This window comes from Rhinoderma darwinii, chromosome 5, assembly GCF_050947455.1.
Source record: "Rhinoderma darwinii isolate aRhiDar2 chromosome 5, aRhiDar2.hap1, whole genome shotgun sequence".
In the NCBI taxonomy this organism is placed as follows: domain Eukaryota; kingdom Metazoa; phylum Chordata; class Amphibia; order Anura; family Rhinodermatidae; genus Rhinoderma; species Rhinoderma darwinii.
Window position 1 is genome coordinate 332,512,878 of NC_134691.1, and position 20,554 is coordinate 332,533,431.

Here is a 20,554-nt window from a genome sequence, read left to right on the forward strand (position 1 = left end):
TGGGAGTATTACACTTACCATAAGTCTATATAATAACGGCACCGTTCTCATACAAGGCAATGAGGACAACCTAGAGGAATTCCAAGAAATCTTTCATCATATTAAAGACCAGGCCCAAACTTACAAAGAACAACAAACTCCAGCAACCCAGACCAGAGATGGACATACAGAGACAATCTCCAGCGACACCCCCGCTGCCCCATGTCCCAATGTCCCACACCCCTCACCCGACACCCTCAGAGACTGTTTATCTCAATTAGAAAGAGACTTTGTACAATTCAAAGAAGAACTTCAAAGAAATCTCGGTGACAAAAACACAAATGACCAAGTAATTAAAGAGATAAACAAACTGAAATGTGAACATGCATCAGCTCTGCAGGAAATACAATGTACACTCCGAGAGCTGCAACAAGAAAATACAAAGCTCAGATTAGAGATAGAAAATCTAAAACCACAAACACAAAGTCTAGGAGCAAGGGAGAGCGCTGACATAAGGACTGCCAATGACCAGGGCGCTAGTACATCAAATCACCCAAACCCAATAAATATTCCTGAAATTAATGAAAACAAACTAGGAGAAAACAGAGCGATACAAGTGGGTACAAAGCCGACCGCCAACCAAACCTCCAGCACAGAACCACAGCAGCACCACATACCACCACCAAGCAGGACCCAGGACACAAGCATCAGACAAGCCACCCGCAAGTCACAATGTCCTGATACTGTCCTAATAATTGACTCAAATGGCAAATACCTTAATTCACGGCGACTCTTCCCAGGAAAAAGGGTCAGTAAAATTCACTGTGCAACTATCCAACAAGTCACATCAGTCATCAATAACCCACATTTTACCAATCCAAACCATCTCATTATACACACGGGTACAAACAACCTCCAAGACCAGCAACAGCAGATTGCAGAACAACTGACCCAAATAGCAAAGACGGCACAACAAAAGTTCCCTGACAGTAAAATAATTATATCATCCGTGCTCCCAAGAAAAGATGTACCCAACGAGATCACCCAGGCCATCAACACAGAGCTGGCAGCGAACATCAGCTCAATGTCAAACATCAGCCTGGCACAACACCCCTCCATAGAGCAGCACCACCTGTATGATGACAAACACCTCAACAAACGAGGGGTCAGCCTTCTGGCCAAAGAACTGAAAGACATTGTGCTGAACAGACCCCCCAGACCTGGACCCCACACCAGCCAAAGCCAAAACATGGAGACATCACTAACAATGAAAAGACCTCAAACTCCACACACCTCACTACACCCAGGAGAAAAACCCCTTTACCCAAGGTCAGACCAACAGAGGCAAAAGCCATGGAGAAAACCCCCTGCCTCACACAGAGACACGCAGAGCAGAGACATGGAGGAAACCCCCTGCCTCACACAGAGACACACAGAGCAGAGACATGGAGGAAACCCCCTGCCTCACACAGAGACACACAGAGCAGAGACATGGAGGAAACCCCCTGCCTCACACAGAGACACGCAGAGCAGAGACATGGAGGAGATAAAGACCCTGCTCAGCACTCTATGTAGAAAACTAATGTGACTGTACAACACGAGAACATCTACAACACATCCAACAGTCACATCTCCAGCCCATCCTACACAGCGCCGCTCATTACAAGGTATATGGACACACAATGACGTCCTTTATAATCAGCAGCTGGAATATTCAAGGCCTCAACGCCTCAGCCTTTGGATGCAAAATTAACGATCCAGACTTCAACCAAAGACTGAAAAATATTGATATACAAATCCTCCTGGAAACATGGACTAGGACAGAGAATGAGTCCCTGGTGCCCACTGGATACAGGGAAATCTCTGTCCCCGCCCTGAAAAATAAACACATCAAGCAGGGCCGGTGTTCAGGAGGAATATTAGTCTGGTACAAGGAGCAGCTCCATGAGCAGATCAAAGCCGTGAAGCGAGGAGACAGCCACATCTGGATAAGGATAGGCAGCTCCATCCTCACCTCTCAGTCTGACATGTATCTCTGCGCAACGTACATCACACCGCCAGAGTCCCCGTACTCCAACCCAGACAGCTTTGAGATTATACAAAGGGAAGCCGCACATTTCCAGACCCTGGGCAGCGTTCTCATCTACGGAGACCTCAATGCAAGAACGGGGAGAGATAAAGACTACCTGACCAATGATGGAAACATCTTCATCTTTGGAGCAGAGGCCGACTGTCATAACTCCCTACAGAAAGAGAGAAACAGCTATGACAGCACCGTCAACAAAAGCGGGAAAAAACGATTGAATCTATGTCGAAGCTTAGGACTCCACATACTGAATGGCCGCACCAAGGGAGACTCTTTAGGAAGGTATACACTAAACTCCCATGTAGGCAGCAGTGTAGTAGACTATGCCATCACGGACATGGACCCCGCAAACATTGGCGCACTCATAGTCACTCCACAAACGCACCTGTCAGATCACAACCAATTACTTCTATACATCAAATCCACAACCAAACCATCTGCACAAAAACCACATCAAAGCGGCCTCTTCAACCTGCCCCCATCTTATAAATGGTCCAAAACGTCAACTATAAAATATAAAGAGACAATGAACAGACCAGAAGTGCAGGAGATGCTTCACAACCTCTACAACAAGGTGTATGAGACAAGCCCAGGAGGGGTCAATCAGGCCGTAAATGACCTCAATAATATATTTTACACCATGGCAGAGAAGTCTGACCTGAAAAGATGTGACTACAAGAGGCCACAAGAAATACATCCTAACGGTTGGTTTGACCGTGAGTGCAAAGAAGTACGGAAGACCCTAAGAAATGCCTCAAATAAGAAGCACCGAGACCCAAACAACACCGGTCTGAAGGAGGCCTACAGCAACATACAGAGGCAATACAAGACCATCCTCCGAAAGAAAAAACAAAGGCACATCTCCACCAAACTTACCCAACTCCAAGATGCCCTCCATGATAACTCGTTCTGGGAATTATGGAAACACATGGGCAAAAATTGCAAGAAAAACAACCTTCATATTCAAAATGGCAACATCTGGCTCCAATATTTCAAGGACCTCTACAAAGATATCCCGAAAGAAGAACAAAGCCAAGAACAAAAACAAATAATATCAAAATTGAAGGCGATGGAGGAAACACTTAAAGATTCTCAAAACCCCCTGGATACACCAATAACACTTCAAGAAGTAACAGAGAGAACCTCAGACATAAGGTGTAAAAAAACCAGCGGCCTAGACAGAATCTCACCAGAAATGATAAAACACAGCCCGCCAGAAATACAGGCCGCAATAGTAAAACTATTTAATATGGTGCTGAGTGCCGGCTACTTCCCGCAAATCTGGAACCAAGGCCTTATAACACCAATCCACAAGAGTGGGGACAGGTACGACCCGGCCAACTACCGAGGGATATGTGTCAGCAGCAACCTGGGGAAACTGTTCAACAGCATCCTGAATAAGAGAATCCTCAGCTTCCTCACCCAGCACAATGTCCTCCACCAAAGCCAAGCTGGGTTCATGCCAAACCACCGCACCACTGACCACATCTACACCCTGCGCAGCCTCATCAAGAGCCACGTCCACAATACAAAGCATGGGAAGATTTACGCCTGTTTTGTGGACTTTAAGAAGGCCTTTGACTCAGTGTGGCACCCGGGCCTATTCCTGAAACTGCTGGAGAGCGGAATAGGAGGTAAAACCTATGACGTCATCAGAAGCTCCTACACAGAGAACAGATGCAGCGTGAAGGTGAACGGGAGAAGAACGGCTGATTTCCAGCAGAGCCGAGGAGTCCGACAAGGCTGCAGCCTCAGTCCAACGATCTTCAACATCTACATCAATGAACTGGCCACAGCTCTGGAATCCTCCTCAGCACCAGGTCTCGCCCTCCATGACACCCAGGTGACATTCCTGTTGTATGCAGATGACCTTCTGTTACTATCACCAACCGAGAAAGGTCTCCAAGACAACCTGCAAATCCTAGAAAAATTCAGCTCCACGTGGGCACTGCCCATCAATGCAAAGAAAACCAACATCATGGTGTTCCAGAAGAGAAACTCAAAATCCCGCAGGCACCCGACTTTCACACTAAATAACGCCACAATCACAGCGACCGACAGGTACACTTACCTGGGCCTAGAAATCAACCAATCAGGAAGCTTTAAACAAGCCATAGAGATTCTGAAAGACAAGGCGTGCAAAACCTTCTATGCCATCAGAAGAAAACTCTATCATCTCAAACCACCAGTAACGGTCTGGCTGAAAATCTTTGACTCCATCATCTCCCCAATCCTCCTGTATGCCAGTGAAGTCTGGGGTCCGGACACATACCCAGACTGGTCAAGGTGGGATTCCAGCCCAACAGAAATCTTCCACCTGGAATTCTGCAAACACCTTCTCCAAGTCCATCGGAGCACCTCAAATAGTGCCTGTCGGGCAGAACTGGGCAGATTCCCACTACACCTCACAATCCAGAAGAGGGCGCTATCATTCTGGGCCCATCTACACAGCAGCAGGCAAAGATCCTATCACCATAAAGCCCTGCTACACCAAGGGGTCCCAGGTAAACCAGGCCCCCCAGAACATCTCACCCTCACCCGGCCTGAAGAAAATGTCACTCAGCGCGGCCTCACAAAAGCCGAAATCAAGAAGACAATAAACGAGAACCAAGAGGAGTATATCAGTGACTGGAGGAATGACATAAAGACATCCCAGAAACTGACAATATACCGGAGTCTACAGCGGGAATATAAACTGGCGCCATATCTGGAGAAACTGCCAAACCCCAGAGACAGACAGATCCTGAGCCGCTACAGACTGAGCGCCCACAACCTGCTCATCGAATCCGGGCGCCAGAGACAGACCTACAAGCCCAGGGAGAGCCGACTGTGCCAACAGTGCGACCAGGAGGCCGTGGAGGATGAGGCCCACTTCCTGCTACACTGCTCCAAATACTCAGCAGTGAGGGACACTCACTTCAGGAAACTCTCTGATCTCTTACCGGACTTCAGCTCCATGGAAGAGGAAGAGAAACTCTACATCCTGCTGGGTGAAGAGGAAACCACAGTGGGCACAGCGGCACAATATGTCACTGAATGCCATAAACTGAGAGAGACATGATATGCCATGGACTTGTATAACCCCGACCCTAGATGTGTCCCTATCCCCAAGCCCTCAGCCCCTATCCCTCATTCCCTTATTTCTTACTTGCTTTGGCAATGCTAACATGTATTTGGTCCTGCCAATAAAGCTTCTTTGAATTTGAATTTGAATTTGAATAGATATGAGATAGATAGATAGATAGATAGATAGATAGATAGATAGATAGATAGATAGATAGATAGATAGATAGATAGATAGATAGATAGATAGATAGATAGATATGAGATAGATAGATATGAGATATGAGATAGATAGATAGATAGATAGATAGATAGATAGATAGATAGATAGATAGATAGATAGATAGATAGATAGATAGATAGATAGATAGATAGATAGATAGATAGATAGATATGAGATAGATAGATATGAGATATGAGATAGATAGATAGATAGATAGATAGATAGATAGATAGATAGATAGATAGATAGATAGATAGATAGATAGATAGATAGATAGATAGATAGATAGATAGATAGATAGATAGATAGATAGATAGATAGATATGAGATAGATAGATAGATAGATAGATAGATAGATAGATAGATAGATAGATAGATAGATAGATAGATAGATAGATAGATATGAGATAGATAGATAGATAGATAGATAGATAGATAGATAGATAGATAGATAGATGGAAACATTTTAAGGATAATTAATTAGTCAATTAAATAGGTGGACAGATAATCTCTTGGGTAAAGCACTAATGTTCCTGTTGTGCGTATCTTATTATAAACAATATTGATAGTAACAAACACAACTCGTCTCTAAGGATATTCAGGAACTCCAAGGAGAAATCCCGTCCTTCCCGTACTCACAGCAGTATACTTCGCACCACTGTGATCTATGTCACCCAGGAGAGGCTGCAGTGTTACCATTTCTCCCACTTTTTCCCCTCTGAATTGTCCTTATCTGACATCAATTATTGATTCATTTGGGAAATTCCGATGACAAACAAGAGATGAGCACTGACTTGGATGGAAGGATTACGAGAGTGAAAGTTTGTGAAACGTTCGGCTCTGTTCACATCTGCGTCATGTGCTGTTTTGTATGGATGGATATCACCAGCACTCGATGAACGCCATCGACTTATAACGGGTTTCATCAGGCTCCGTCGTTTTGACGGTAACAGTAGCGCAGCATTCCATAAAATCTGATGGAATCTGACGTAGGAACTGATGCAGATGTGAATAGAGCCTAACTCCACTTTTGAGCATCAGTTTACCCTTTACATATAATGCTGTGTTTATTATTGTCACTACTCTGATTTATTTATCTTGACTTACAATATGTCTAATACTCTATTCACATTCAGAGCTGTCCTCTTTAATTCCGCTGGTTTCCTGTTAACTCTCAGTTTAGATGAAAAGTCTTACATATATGATCCAAGAGGCATTCTTTGATTCTTCCCCCTTGCCGCCCTTCTAATTCAGCCTATGTTGATCTAAGTTCCATTGATCGGGGACGCAGCTGGGAGGGGGGCTGGCATAGCATGTGCACTGGGTGCCAGGGGTACCAACAAGCCACTTTGCCTTTGCCAGTACATTTAGAAATAGGGTTAGGGCAGCAAGCAGAATCTTTGCCTGCGTAAGAGAAGACCTAGCTACTGCTCTGCGACTCTGCCACTGGAGGTCCAGCCAGGTATGGCAGCCATAAAACGAATGTCAGAATGCGGCTGAACCATAGCGGTCTGAAATCTGCCTTAACAGCAGAACCTTTGCTCCATCTAAAACGAAGACCAAGCTTAGCCCTTTCCTAAAATCACTGGAAAAAGTCCAGACTCACTGATACAAGGGCAGGTTCAAACACCAATTCCCAGCAGGGTAGCCATTTCCTACCCTATAGAAAAACAAGCCCCCTTATGATTTGTCCTTAACATTTTGCTGCTTTCCTGTGAGCTCTCAGGTTACACAGTCTAACATCTGTCTGCGGGTTCATTGTCTTCACATAACATGCTCACCTGTGTTGCACCACGGTAGCTGAAGCATGTACAGTTGTCTGATATAGAAACAAAAACCACAGTCCTCCCGATGTACTGCACAGAATGTAGTGTCTAACAGGATCTTAGGGGTGTGTCTGTCAACATAGTGCTGACAGATTGAAAGTAACAACCAGAAGAATGTGTCAAGTTGTAAAGAAGATAAGTATAACAAAATAGTTGTTGGACAGGGTCAGACTAGCCCTACTAGAGAATCCTCCAATGGCTCAATGCACAATAATGGGTCTCTAATAAAATAGGGCGTCTATTGTAACCTATAGACCTTACTGATGATATGTCCGCACACATGAACTGTATAGATGGAGCAAGTTTCCCTTTAATTTAATAACTTTGGCAGTCGATACCATATATATATATATATTTACAAGCACGGGCAAGTGTTCTACAAGTGATCCAGATTTCTTGCTTGGAGCCTACATGTCATAAATGACGCCAAATGTGTTCTGCTTATGGCCGTTCTATAAATAAAGCTGTCATCATTCATCACCGGGCCGGGTTTTCACGTTGCTCCCTAGAGTTTGATGAATCACAACTGACAGAACATGCTGGGAGCTGAAGCTCAAGCAGACGTGACAAGACCTGGCGAGGATGTAAGGGGCGGCCATGCTGGCACCCGTGTACATGAGTGAATGGCGATATTCACAGGTTACTGAAATATTAAAGAACTTTCTATAAAGCGTCCTTAGAGAGATTATTAATGATTACTGGTGGTAGTTACTAATTTACAAGCACCTATTTTTACGGATGGGTGTCCGTGCTGAAAAATGTATAGAACCTGTTCTCTTCTTGTTCGTAATTACGGCATGGACTCTCCCATAGAAGGCTATGGGCGCTTCCGTAAACACGGCCGCCTACGGATGTGCATCCGTAAACAGTCCGTATTTACGGAAGTGTTGCTATGCAACATGTTGGTGACATCATTTGCAGCCTCCCTATTTTTTACGGATACCGTTCCGTATACACGGATGAGTTACGGATGACTACGGATCTGTATTTACGGAAAGTATTTATGGATAGATGAAAATATGGTCGTTTGCATGGGTATTTCAGGTGCAACAGCTCAGAGCAACCAATCAGCAATTAGCATTTATTTCCAATCACTGCGATGATAAAGCCATGCAAAGCATTAAGAATAGGAGATGATTGCCTGTCAGGGATTTGGAAAGTGGCACTAGTTACCCCATGACCTTCTGAAATGGAAAAATTCTGATCCTCATAGGAGTCATAGGGGCAGAGAAAAGCTGGCATATGATTGGTCCTGGCACTGCTTAATTACCAAGAACCCTGAAGATGAGAAGGGCCCTCACATATAATTATTGACATATGGGATGCACATTTTTTGGGTCTTTGATCACAGAGGGCTTAGGGGGAAAAATTATCAAGCTAACGGTAAGGACTAATTTGTTTTTTTCTTTTTATCTGATAAGATCCAAATTCAGAATATTTTTTTCAAAAAAACTTTATTGTGGTCAGATTTTTGTTTGTCAGACACAGAGCTCCAAAAGTCCCTGCATAGATATAGAATTAATTTAAAAAAATTCTGTCTGCTTGCAGTCACCACTAGAGGGAGCTCAATAATAAACCAGTATGCAGTAAGCATCTAAGCTCCCCCTAGTGGTGGCTGCTGACAAAATTCTCTCTACTAATAACCTCCTTGTCCTTATTAGAGAATAATGGTGTGGGGTGGGGTGGCATTAGTGAATACTGGCACATTCATTCAATGTGAGTGACAACATGTAAACGTGTAGAGATCATTGGCGTACATATACACGTGCCAAGAGGTGTGCCCAGCTGTGGCAAGTTTATGCTGTATGGGCTATTTTAATAATTTTGGCTCAATTTGTACCCATTCTGCACTGTAAATGGTAATTTCTACAAAGTTATTGATATATATATATATATACACACACCACATAAAGTTATAAACAAGATGATGTCACTGTTCAGTAATAGTGGTGACAGAGGCAGGGCTGTGACAAACTCTCATCCCAATTTTGTGAAACTACAATTCCCAGCATGCCCTGACAACCGTTGGCTGGAATAATAATGCCTTTGGCTGTTAGGGCATGCTAAGGGCACGTTCAGACGTGGTGGAATTTTTCCGCTGCAAATGTTGGTGCAGATTTGGGGCAATTACGCAACGAATCTGCACTAACATTTGCATATTTGACAGGTAATTCAGACGTTGCAGATATCACAGCGGACTTGCCACAGATTTCAGTTTTTGCATTGCAAAGGCTGAAATCCGCAGTGAAATTCCGCTTCTTCTCCGCAACAGACAGTGCATGCTGCGGAGGGAAAATTCTGCACTGCAGCCTATGGTTCGCAGCGGAGTTTTCCGCAATGTCTGAACTAACTTGCCAGAAAATGTGTTGAAACAAATGTAAAAGACGGCCGCTGGAGAATTCCACTGCAATTCCGCCACGTCTGGCCGTGCCCTAAGAGTTGTAGTTTCACAACAGCTGGAGCGGCGAGGATTCCTAATCTTTGGGGTAACACATGATTGCAGGATAAGACTGCACAGTGTTTGTAGTCTGTAGTCTGTAGCCATGAAGACACATAGATCTGCATAGGAGCTGTATACACAGAATTGTAGGAGAATTTTAACAAAGACGATTTGCAAAGTTGCTTTATTATTTAGAGGGGGCGTCTTTTTACGCACCGTATTTTGACAGCGACACGTAAAATTAAGCCTCATGGGAACAGTACACCGTATATCCCATTGCAAGCAATAGGCACTGCGTGTGAACATACCCTAAATGTGTGTTATATAAATCCATGTGCAATGAAGATCTCCAGCAGTTGTGAGGGAGCAATATATCCAGCTGGTTATTATAATCTCTTACATGTTTACTCTGTCACTTAGTTATTATGAAAAATAGTTAATTTTATTAAAGCATTTGTTGTTGACCAATTATCACATTGCTGAGCGGAGATTTCTCAGCCCCTGGAGGAGAACGTAGGACTCCCAGTTGTGTCTGGACCATATAGCCTTACTAATTAGTTTACTACGCAGTCTCCTTGGATTTGTTATAATGTTTTCATTGTGTCACTGCTTATTAAAATTGTAACAAAGTGACACTGAGCTGAAGGAATGTATGAAGAAGAGCAAATCCGGGTATTACTGACTATTGATCTCATTGGGAAAGTAAATGCATTCCTAAGTTAGATGTTAATAATATATTAACTCCTTAATATGGCACATTTTTCTTGTTTGTCTAGTTTAGAAAAAAACTATATATATATTATATAACTTTATATACCCTATTAAAGTATTTTATTCTGGAAGTCTACATTAAAGGGAAAGTCTCATAACAGACATTTATGGCATATCCACAGAAACCACAGCGGTCTCCAAAATAGGGGTCCACAGATCCTGTCTCCACTGGTGAGGCAATAGCTAGCCGCCACATCCAGACAGAGAATAGGTGCAGACCAAGACTCCAGGATTCCAGAAACAGCCAAGTCCATTGACTTCTGTGAGAGTTACGGATGCAGTGTAGTTCAGTGAGCACCATTATTTCTGGATGCCCGTCCTGCTGTGCACTGACTCTCCGCATGGACATGATGGCCAGCGGCCAACTCACCAGAAGACCCCTGTTCAGAAGATATTTGCGGGTCTCCGAGGTGGTACCCGCATCTATCAGACATTTATATACAGGAATATAACTACTATAATACTGCCCCCAATGTACAAGAAAACAACTACTATAATACTGCCCCTATGTACAATAATATAATTACTATAATACTGCCACCTATATACAAGACTATAGCTACAATATTACTGCCCGCTATACACCAGAATATAACTACTATAATACTGCCACCTATATACAAGACTATAGCTACAATATTACTGCCCGCTATACACCAGAATATAACTACTATAATACTGTCCCCTATATAAAAGAATATAACTACTATAATACTGCCCTATATACAAGAATATAACTACTATAATACTGCCCCCTATATACAAGAATATAACTACTATAATACTGCCCCCTATGTACAAGAAAATAACTACTATAATACTGCCCTATATACAAGAATATAACTACTATAATACTGCCCTATATACAAGAATATAACTACTATAATACTGCCCCCTATGTACAAGAAAATAACTACTATAATACTGCTCCTATATACAAGAATATAACTACTATAATACTGCTCCTATATACAAGAATAGAACTACTATAATACTGCTCCTATATACAAGAATAGAACTACTATAATACTGCTCCTATATACAAGAATATAACTACTATAATACTGCCCCTATATACAAGAATATAACTACTATAATACTGCTCCTATATACAAGAATATAACTACTATAATACTGCTCCTATATACAAGAATATAACTACTATAATACTGCTCCTATATACAAGAATATAACTACTATAATACTGCCCCCTATATACAAGAGTATAACTACTATAATACTGCCCCCTATATACAAGAATATAACTACTATAATACTGCCCCTATGTACAAGAATATAACTGCCATTATACTGCTCCTATATACAAGAATATAAGTACTATAATACTGCTCCCTATATACAAGAATATAACTACTATAATACTCCCTCCTATAAACAAGAATATAACTACTATAATACTGCCTCCTATATACAGGAATATAACTACTATAATACTGCCCCTATACACAAGAATATAACTACTATAATACTGCCTCCTATATACAGGAATATAACTACTATAATACTGTCCCCTATATACAAGAATATAACTACTATAATACTGCTCCTATATACAAGAATATAACTACTATAATACTGCCTCCTATATACAAGAATATAACTACTATAATACTGCCCCTATACACAAGAATATAACTACTATAATACAGCCTCCTATATACAGGAATATAACTACTATAATACTGCCCCCTATATACAAGAATATATCTACTATAATACTGCCCCCTATATACAAGAATATAACTACTATAATACTGCCCCCTGTATACAAGAATATAACTACTATAATACTGCTCCTATATACAAGAATATAACTACTATAATACTGCCCCTATATACAAGAATATAACTACTATAATACTGACCCTATATACAAGAATATAACTACTATAATACTGTCCCCTATATACAAGAATATAACTACTATAATACTCCCTCCTATATACAAGAATATAACTACTATAATACTCCCTCCTATATACAAGAATATAACTACTATAATACTGCCTCCTATATACAAGAATATAACTACTATAATACTGCCCCCTATATACAAGAATATAACTACTATAATACTGCTCCTATATACAAGCATATAACAACTATAACACTGCCCCTATATACAAGAATATAACTACTATAATACTGCCCCTATATACAAGAATATAACTACTATAATACTGTCCCCTATACACAAGAATATAACTACTATAATACTGCCTCCTATATACAGGAATATAACTACTATAATACTGCCCCCTATATACAAGAATATAACTACTATAATACTGCTCCTATATACAAGAATATAACTACTATAATACTGCCCCTATATACAAGAATATAACTACTATAATACTCCCTCCTATATACAAGAATATAACTACTATAATACTGCCTCCTATATACAAGAATATAACTACTATAATACTGCCCCCTATATACAAGAATATAACTACTATAATACTGCTCCTATATACAAGAATATAACAACTATAATACTGCCCCTATATACAAGAATATAACTACTATAATACTGCCCCTATGTACAAGAATATAACTACTATTATACTGCCCCCTATATACAAGAATATAACTACTATAATACTGCCCCTATATACAAGAATATAACTACTATAATACAGCCCCCTATATACAAGAATATAACTACTATAATACTGCTTCTATATACAAGAATATAACTACTATAATACTGCCGCCTATATACAAGAATATAACTACTATAATACAGCCCCCTATATACAAGAATATAACTACTATAATACTGCCTCCTATATACAAGAATATAACTACTATAATACTGCCCCTATATACAAGAATATAACTACTATAATACTGCTTCTATATACAATAATATAACTACTATAATACTGCTCCCTATATACAAGAATATAACTACTATAATACTGCTTCTATATACAATAATATAACTACTATAATACTGCTCCCTATATACAAGAATATAACTACCATAATACTGCCCCTATATACAAGAATATATCTACTATAATACTGCCCCCTATGTACATGAATATACTTACAGTACTAACATACCAATGAACCATCAATCTACCATTCATCCCGTTATTACTTCTCTCCAATAGTCATGATCATTTTCACACAATGAACAGGTGGATATATATAGGACTAACCCTTCTTTATCTTCCATGTCTCCTCCGCTATAATCAAAGAATATATTGGAATCTTCTGCCAGAGCTCGCTCAATAACACGGATTGTTCGATCAAAGAAGATCAAAAATTCCTCCGAGTGGACTGCTTGCTGCTTCTCTTCTTCAGTCAGTTCTCTGGGAGGAACTTCAACATTCACATAAGAACATAATATCATTGTAGGACGAATAATTCCAGAGAAATTAGATTATATGCACAATGAAGAGCATGGAGGGTATGGAGAGTATGGAGGGTATGGAGAGTATGGAGAGTACTACCCCATGCAGAGTGGTCACTGTTGTAGGGATATATAACGCACTAACAGATGGATGGGAATGGCTGGACTACTTCACCCCAGGGTATTAGAGTATGACACAAACAATATCATAGCCTACAAAGTTTTAGTCATGTTCTCGATCAAGACCACAATATTTCCTAGTATAGGGATGAAGACACTTTGGGTTCCACAAAATGGTTGACCAGAACAGATACAGTGAAATTTTTTTTAGACGACCACTCAAAATTGTCTTCTAGAGAGGTGGTCCTTTCAAAGAAGAGGACCACTATACAAAAGATAGTCTGGTTTGTGTGGACCAGAGATGGTCTTCTCAAAGGGGTGGTCTTGTGGAGGTTTTAATGTACGTCTTTTATATCCTCCTAGAATCATTAGTTAGGGGTAGGTCAGAGTGCCAGTCTAGAAATGGCAATGTGGATAACGGGTTAGGGTATGTGCACACGTAGTGACCAAAAACGTCTGAAAATTCAGTGCTGTTTTCAAGGGAAAACAGCCCCTGATTTTCAGACGTTTTTTGAGCAACTCACGTTTTTCGCGGCGTTTTTCGCGGCGTTTTCGCAGCGTTTTTTCCATACGTTTTTGGAGCTGTTTTCATTGGAGTCTATGAGAAAACGGCTCCAAAAACGTCCAGAGAAGTGTCCTGCATATAATGTATATAAGTGTCCTGCACTTCTTTTGACGAGGCTGTAATTTTACGCGTCGTCGTTTGACAGCTGTCAAACGACGACGCGTAAATGACAGGTCGTCTGCACAGTACGTCGGCAAACACATTCAAATGAATAGGCAGATGTTTGCCGACGTATTGTAGCCCTATTTTCAGACGTAAAACGAGGCATAATACGCCTCGTTTACGTCTGAAAATAGGTCGTGTGAACCCAGCCTTAGTGGAGTCAGTGGCAAAAACGGGCATCATTAATTTTCACAGATATCCTTCTGAGCGTGTGAATGGGGCATTAATACCCTATTCACATGCATTGCCAGTTCAATGTGAGCGGATTCTGTCGGAATTTGGGCATGGAATCCATGCCTTAATCCTGACAGAATCCTGAATGTGTGAACATGGCCTTAATATAAGCTGCCGTATGCCGAGCTCAGGATTTCCTGGATTGCAAACAGGACGTCAGTGCAATTTTCCACAAAATTGTAAAACATGGCATGGAACACCTTAGTCTGTCGGGCAGTATTGTGGTGTCAGCCACATCATAGTCCACCATTGGACAGCCAATTAAACAAGTTGATATGCACTGTATTCAACAGGAAATATGGAAATTTGGAATCAGGTGTAAATTTTGGGTACTGCAGGTTTTGTGTGCGGGTTGTAGGATGTGAGGCAGGGAGTGTGGCCAACTGCAACCAAACACATTATATCAAGGGACATGCTCACTGGCCAGTTATAGGTATTCCGTTCATGTTGTTGCTGGGGATTGCTTTCTGCTTATCCTTGAACTGACCTGATGTGACCCGGCTTCCCTGACTACTTTCTGGCTTTTCCACAGTACAGAATAATTGGTTCTGTCTGACCTCCGTTACCGGACCTCTGCCTTGTTGGACTATGCTCCTGCCTACTTCATGGTACCCTATAACCGTTTTTTCCTGACCTCTGGTACCTGACCTTTGCCTTGTTGGACAATGCTTCTGTCTGTTTTATGGTACCACATTCCCGGTTTTACATGACCTCCCTTACCGGACCTCTGCCTTGTTGGACTATGCTCCTGCCTGCTTCATGGTACCCCATACCCGGTTTTTAATGTCCTTCGGTACCTGACCTCTAGATTGTTGGACTATGCTCCAGTCTGCTCTATGGTGCCTCATACCCGGTTTTGCCTGACCTCCGTTAGCTGACCTCTGCCTTGTTTGCCTATGCTCATATATCCCCAGCTCATTGTACTATCCTCACTTCTTACGGTACCTCCAACCTATACCCATGTATTCTGGTTCCATCTCTGCAAGATGTTATCTAGGGAATCAAACACTGGACTAGCCTTGAGCAAAAAAGTCTTGACTATCTCGACCCAAACTACAGTTTTGGGAAAGGAGGGTCCTACAGGTGAGTTGTGCCGTCTAGTTAGTTCTTTCCCTGGGTATTGCAGGAACCAGACTTTTGCACCGGTCCTAAAGGGGCTGTCAGGATTAGAAAAATAAACAACCTAGAAACGAACCATAAAGGGACATAGCCCTTAGAAAAATAAGGGCTTCGCCAGGTCACAGGTGCCAAACGCGCGTCGAGGCGTTCACTCAGCCATCCATCTTCCTTGATCTTCTGCGCTCTGCATCATGTCCCAGGGTATGTGCTAGCTGTTTAGTTTTTACATGATTGTCTTATCGTGTCCAGTTTTTGTAGTCTATTTTCTGGCTATTTGAAACTATCTGAGTTTTCTGGACGCTTTCAACTTTATTCTTTTCATGTATCACTATATACTCTGCAGGCTATAGTGGGCATGGGTGGTATCCATTGCCTACTTCTGTACATTGCTATTATTAGCTGGTAGCACTATACCATGTGTGGGCCTTATTACCTATATTTATAGGTGTATAATTCTGTTATATGTACTATTGGAGCGTGGTTTGGTCAATTTTTTGGATGGTTGACTCTGTTGTCATGGTTCATTCCATCTGACCCTGTTGTATGTATTTCTGTGTATGACGTATCCCATTCTCTTTTCATCATATTCAATAAAGATTTTTTGCATTTTTGTATATTATTTAAGTATACTATTTTTCTAAGGGCTATGTCCCTTTATGGTTTTTTTCTAGGTTGTCTTGTAGGATTAGAAAAATAAGACTGCTTTCTTCCAGAAACAGTGCAACTCGTGTCTATGGGCTGTGTCTGGTATTGCAGCTTGGATCCATTGAAGTGAATAAGGCTAAGCTGCAATACCACACACAAACTGTGGAAAGATGTGGCGCTATTTGTGGAAGAAAGCGGAAAAGTTTTTTCTAATCCTAAACAATCCTTTTAAGTTATAGGTAGGGGTTGGGTTCTTGACTGTCAGAGTTAAGAAACCATTGGAAATGAGGTATCAGTAATGAATGTTATTAGTGAAGGGGAATGATGAGGCCTTATTAGTGCACTGATTATCTGGGACCGAAATTCTCCATAGTGTCACTCATGTCATCTCTTATAGTACAACACGCATTCGGCTTTCCTCCTGTCCTCGTATCTAAGACTTAATGGGTGATTTAATTATTGCGGGATCCGTCTGATGTTTCTAATTAGCTATTAAAGCTGAAATGGAAGCAATCACGGTAACTCTGTTTACCTTCTTTTGAGTCTTGCTTCTCCTCTTGATTTTCAAATTCGGAATTATGATCTGTTTTATGTTCCACCATTTCCTCATCCTCTTCCTCTTCTGTGTAACAAAAACAAAGAGTTAAACAAAAAAAAATAAAAAAAAAGTCACCAAAGATATAAAAATGAGTATAAAAAAACATAATAATACAAAACAAGGTAACGAGTGGCAAAACAACGCTCATTCACTACGCCGAGGAAATAGGTCTTGTTCTGTTTGCTGGCAATGATTAAAGTATTTATATAAATCCAATCTTCCGAGTCAACGCCATGAATGAAGCCCAACGGAAGCATTTCTTAAGAGTAAACAGAAATACGTTGTAGCGTGTCACGGGGATTATTGACGATTCCGCAGTTTAATTATTTTCCCCGGTTGCTTTTCATTCGATCAATACTGTAAATATAAATAAATCTCCTACAATTACTTGGTGATTCTGTGCATTTATACCTGGAACAATGAGTATTTCATGTCCAAAAAAAGTCCAATACAAAAATTCTTTTAAAAAAACCGAACAAAAGACGAAGTAGAAATATGGAGAAGATGATGGTCTATTATTAAGAGACAACTAAACCTACAAAATATCAAACGTACAAACCGAAAATTTAGGTATTGGAGATCAAGAGTTCAGTCTTAACCTAAAGGTACACATTAGGCAAAATGTGTCCAAACGCAACAATTTCGTCTGGATCGGTCGACAACCTAATGTGGATGGGGGCCACCCAACACTCCCCCAAAGGCAGTATTCGTGTACATAGGGGGCAGTATTATAGTAGTTATATACTTGTATATAGGTAGCAGTATTATAGTAGTTATATTTTTGTATATAGGGGGCAGTATTATAGTAGTTATATTCTTGTACATAGGGGGCAGTATTATAGTAGTTATATTCTTGTACATATGGGCAGTATTATAGTAGTTATATTCTTGTACATAGGGGGCAGTATTATAGTAGTTATATTCTTGTACATAGGGGCAGTATTATAGTAGTTATATTCTTGTATATAGGAGCAGTATTATAGTAGTTATATTCTTGTATATAGTAGCAGTATTATAGTAGTTATATTCTTGTATATATGAGCAGTATTATAGAAGTTATATTCTTGTATATATGAGCAGTATTATAGTAGTTATATTCTTGTATATAGGAGCAGTATTATAGTAGTTATATTCTTGTATATAGGAGCAGTATTATAGTAGTTATATTCTTGTATATAGGGGGCAGTATTATAGTAGTTATATTCTTGTACATAGGGCAGTATTATAGTAGTTATATTCTTGTACATAGGAAGCAGTATTATAGCAGTTATATTCTTGTATATAAGAGCAGTATTATAGTAGTTATATTCTTGTATATAGTAGCAGTATTATAGTAGTTATATTCTTGTATATATAAGCAGTATTATAGTAGTTATATTCTTGTATATAGGAGCAGTATTATAGTAGTTATATTCTTGTATATAGGGGCAGTATTATAGTAGTTATATTCTTGTACAAAGGGCAGTATTATAGTAGTTATATTCTTGTACATAGGGGGCAGTATTATAGTAGTTATATTCTTGTATATAGGAGCAGTATTATAGTAGTTATATTCTTGTATATAGGAGCAGTATTATAGTAGTCATATTCTTGTATATAGGAGCAGTATTATAGTAGTTATATTCTTGTATATAGGAGCAGTATTATAGTAGTTATATTCTTGTATATAGGGGCAGTATTAGGGCAAAGCCCCACGTGGCGGAATTGCTCTGGAATTCCGCTGCGGACACTCCGCAGCATTAATCCGCAGCTGACCCGTTTCTCCATTGCCGTCCACTGCTTTTTAGTAGGGTTCGTTTAGACGATGCAGAAAATTCCGCTGCGGAGCATAGGCTGCGGTGCGGAATTTGGTGTCCGCAGCATACAATGGATGTTGCGGACGTGTGGCGGACTGGTTGCGGACTCATTGCGGAAGTTCTCCATTGACTTGAATGGAGATTCTAAATTCCGCAATGAAGTCCGCAGATGTCATGTACATGTTATGTGTGCTGCGGAGCGTATTTGTTTTACTAACATGACATTTCTTCATTCTCCCTGGACCTATGTATTTCTAGGTCTACAGCCAGACTGAGGAAGTCAATCGGGCTCCCGTAATTACGGGTGACTACGTGTGTGCACCCATAATTACGGGTGACTACGTGTGTGCACCCGTAATTATGGGAGCGTTGCTAGGCGACGTCAGTAAATAGTCACTGTCCAGGGTTCTGAAACAGTTAAGCAATCGGCAGTAACTGTTTCAGCACCCTGGACAGTGACTACCGATCCCAATATACATCAACCTGTAAAAAAAATAGAAGTTCATACTTACCGAGAACTCACTGCTTCTTTCTCCAGTCCGGCTTCCCAGGATGACGTTTCAGTCTAAGTGACGGCTGCAGCCAATCACAGGCCAATCACAGGCCAATCACAGGCTGCAGCCAATCACAGGCCAATCACAGGCTGCAGCGGTCACATGGACTGCCGCGTCATCCAGGGAGGTCGGGCTGGATGCCGAAAGAGGGACGCGTCACCAAGACAACGGTCGGTAAGTATGAAATTCTTTTACTTTCACTAGGGAAAGGGCTGTCCCTTCTCTCTATCCTGCACTGATAGAGAGAAGGGAAGTACTTTCACCTCAATACGCAACGGCCAGTCCGCATCAATTTACTGCACATTTTGGGCAGATCCGCAACAGAATCTGCAACGCAGATTCTGTGCGCCATTGATGCAGACAGTTGCGGAAGAAATACGCCACGTGGGGCCATGCCCTTATAGTAGTTATATTCTTGTATATAGGGGAAGTATTATAGTAGTTATATTCTTGTATATAGTAGCAGTATTATAGTAGTTATATTCTTGTATATAGGAGCAGTATTATAGTAGTTATATTCTTGTATATAGGGAGCAGTATTATAGTAGTTATAGACTTGTATATAGGGGCAGTATTATAGTAGTTATATTCTTGTATATAGGGGCAGTATTATTGTAGTTATATTCTTGTATATAGGGGCAGTATTATAGTAGTTATATTCTTGTATATAGGAGCAGTATTATAGTAGTTATATTCTTGTATATAGGGGCAGTATTATAGTAGTTATATTCTTGTATATAGGGGGCAGTATTATAGTAGTTATATTCTTGTATATAGGGGGTAGTATTATAGGGGTTATATTCTTGTATATAGGGGCAGTATTATAGTAGGTATATTCTTGTTTATAGGGGGCAGTATTATAGTAGATATATTCTTGTATATAGGAGCAGTATTATAGTAGTTATGTTCTTGTATATAGGAGCAGTATTATAGTAGTTATATTCTTGTATATAGGGGCAGTATTATAGTAGTTATATTCTTGTAT

At 40.5% G+C, this 20,554-nt stretch overlaps 1 protein-coding gene across 3 annotated transcripts in view; it reads right to left on the reverse strand.

The window, feature by feature from the left end:
* Positions 1 to 20,554, reverse strand: part of DYNC1I1 (dynein cytoplasmic 1 intermediate chain 1) — a 322,553-nt gene that overhangs the window by 140,624 nt on the left and 161,375 nt on the right. For all 3 annotated transcript variants that reach the window (XM_075827746.1, XM_075827745.1, XM_075827744.1), the window contains 2 exons: positions 17,154 to 17,243; positions 13,583 to 13,745 (listed from right to left, as the gene is read on the reverse strand). In XM_075827746.1, the coding sequence (XP_075683861.1) occupies positions 13,583 to 13,745; positions 17,154 to 17,243 (253 nt within the window). The remainder of the gene's footprint in view (positions 1 to 13,582; positions 13,746 to 17,153; positions 17,244 to 20,554) is intronic.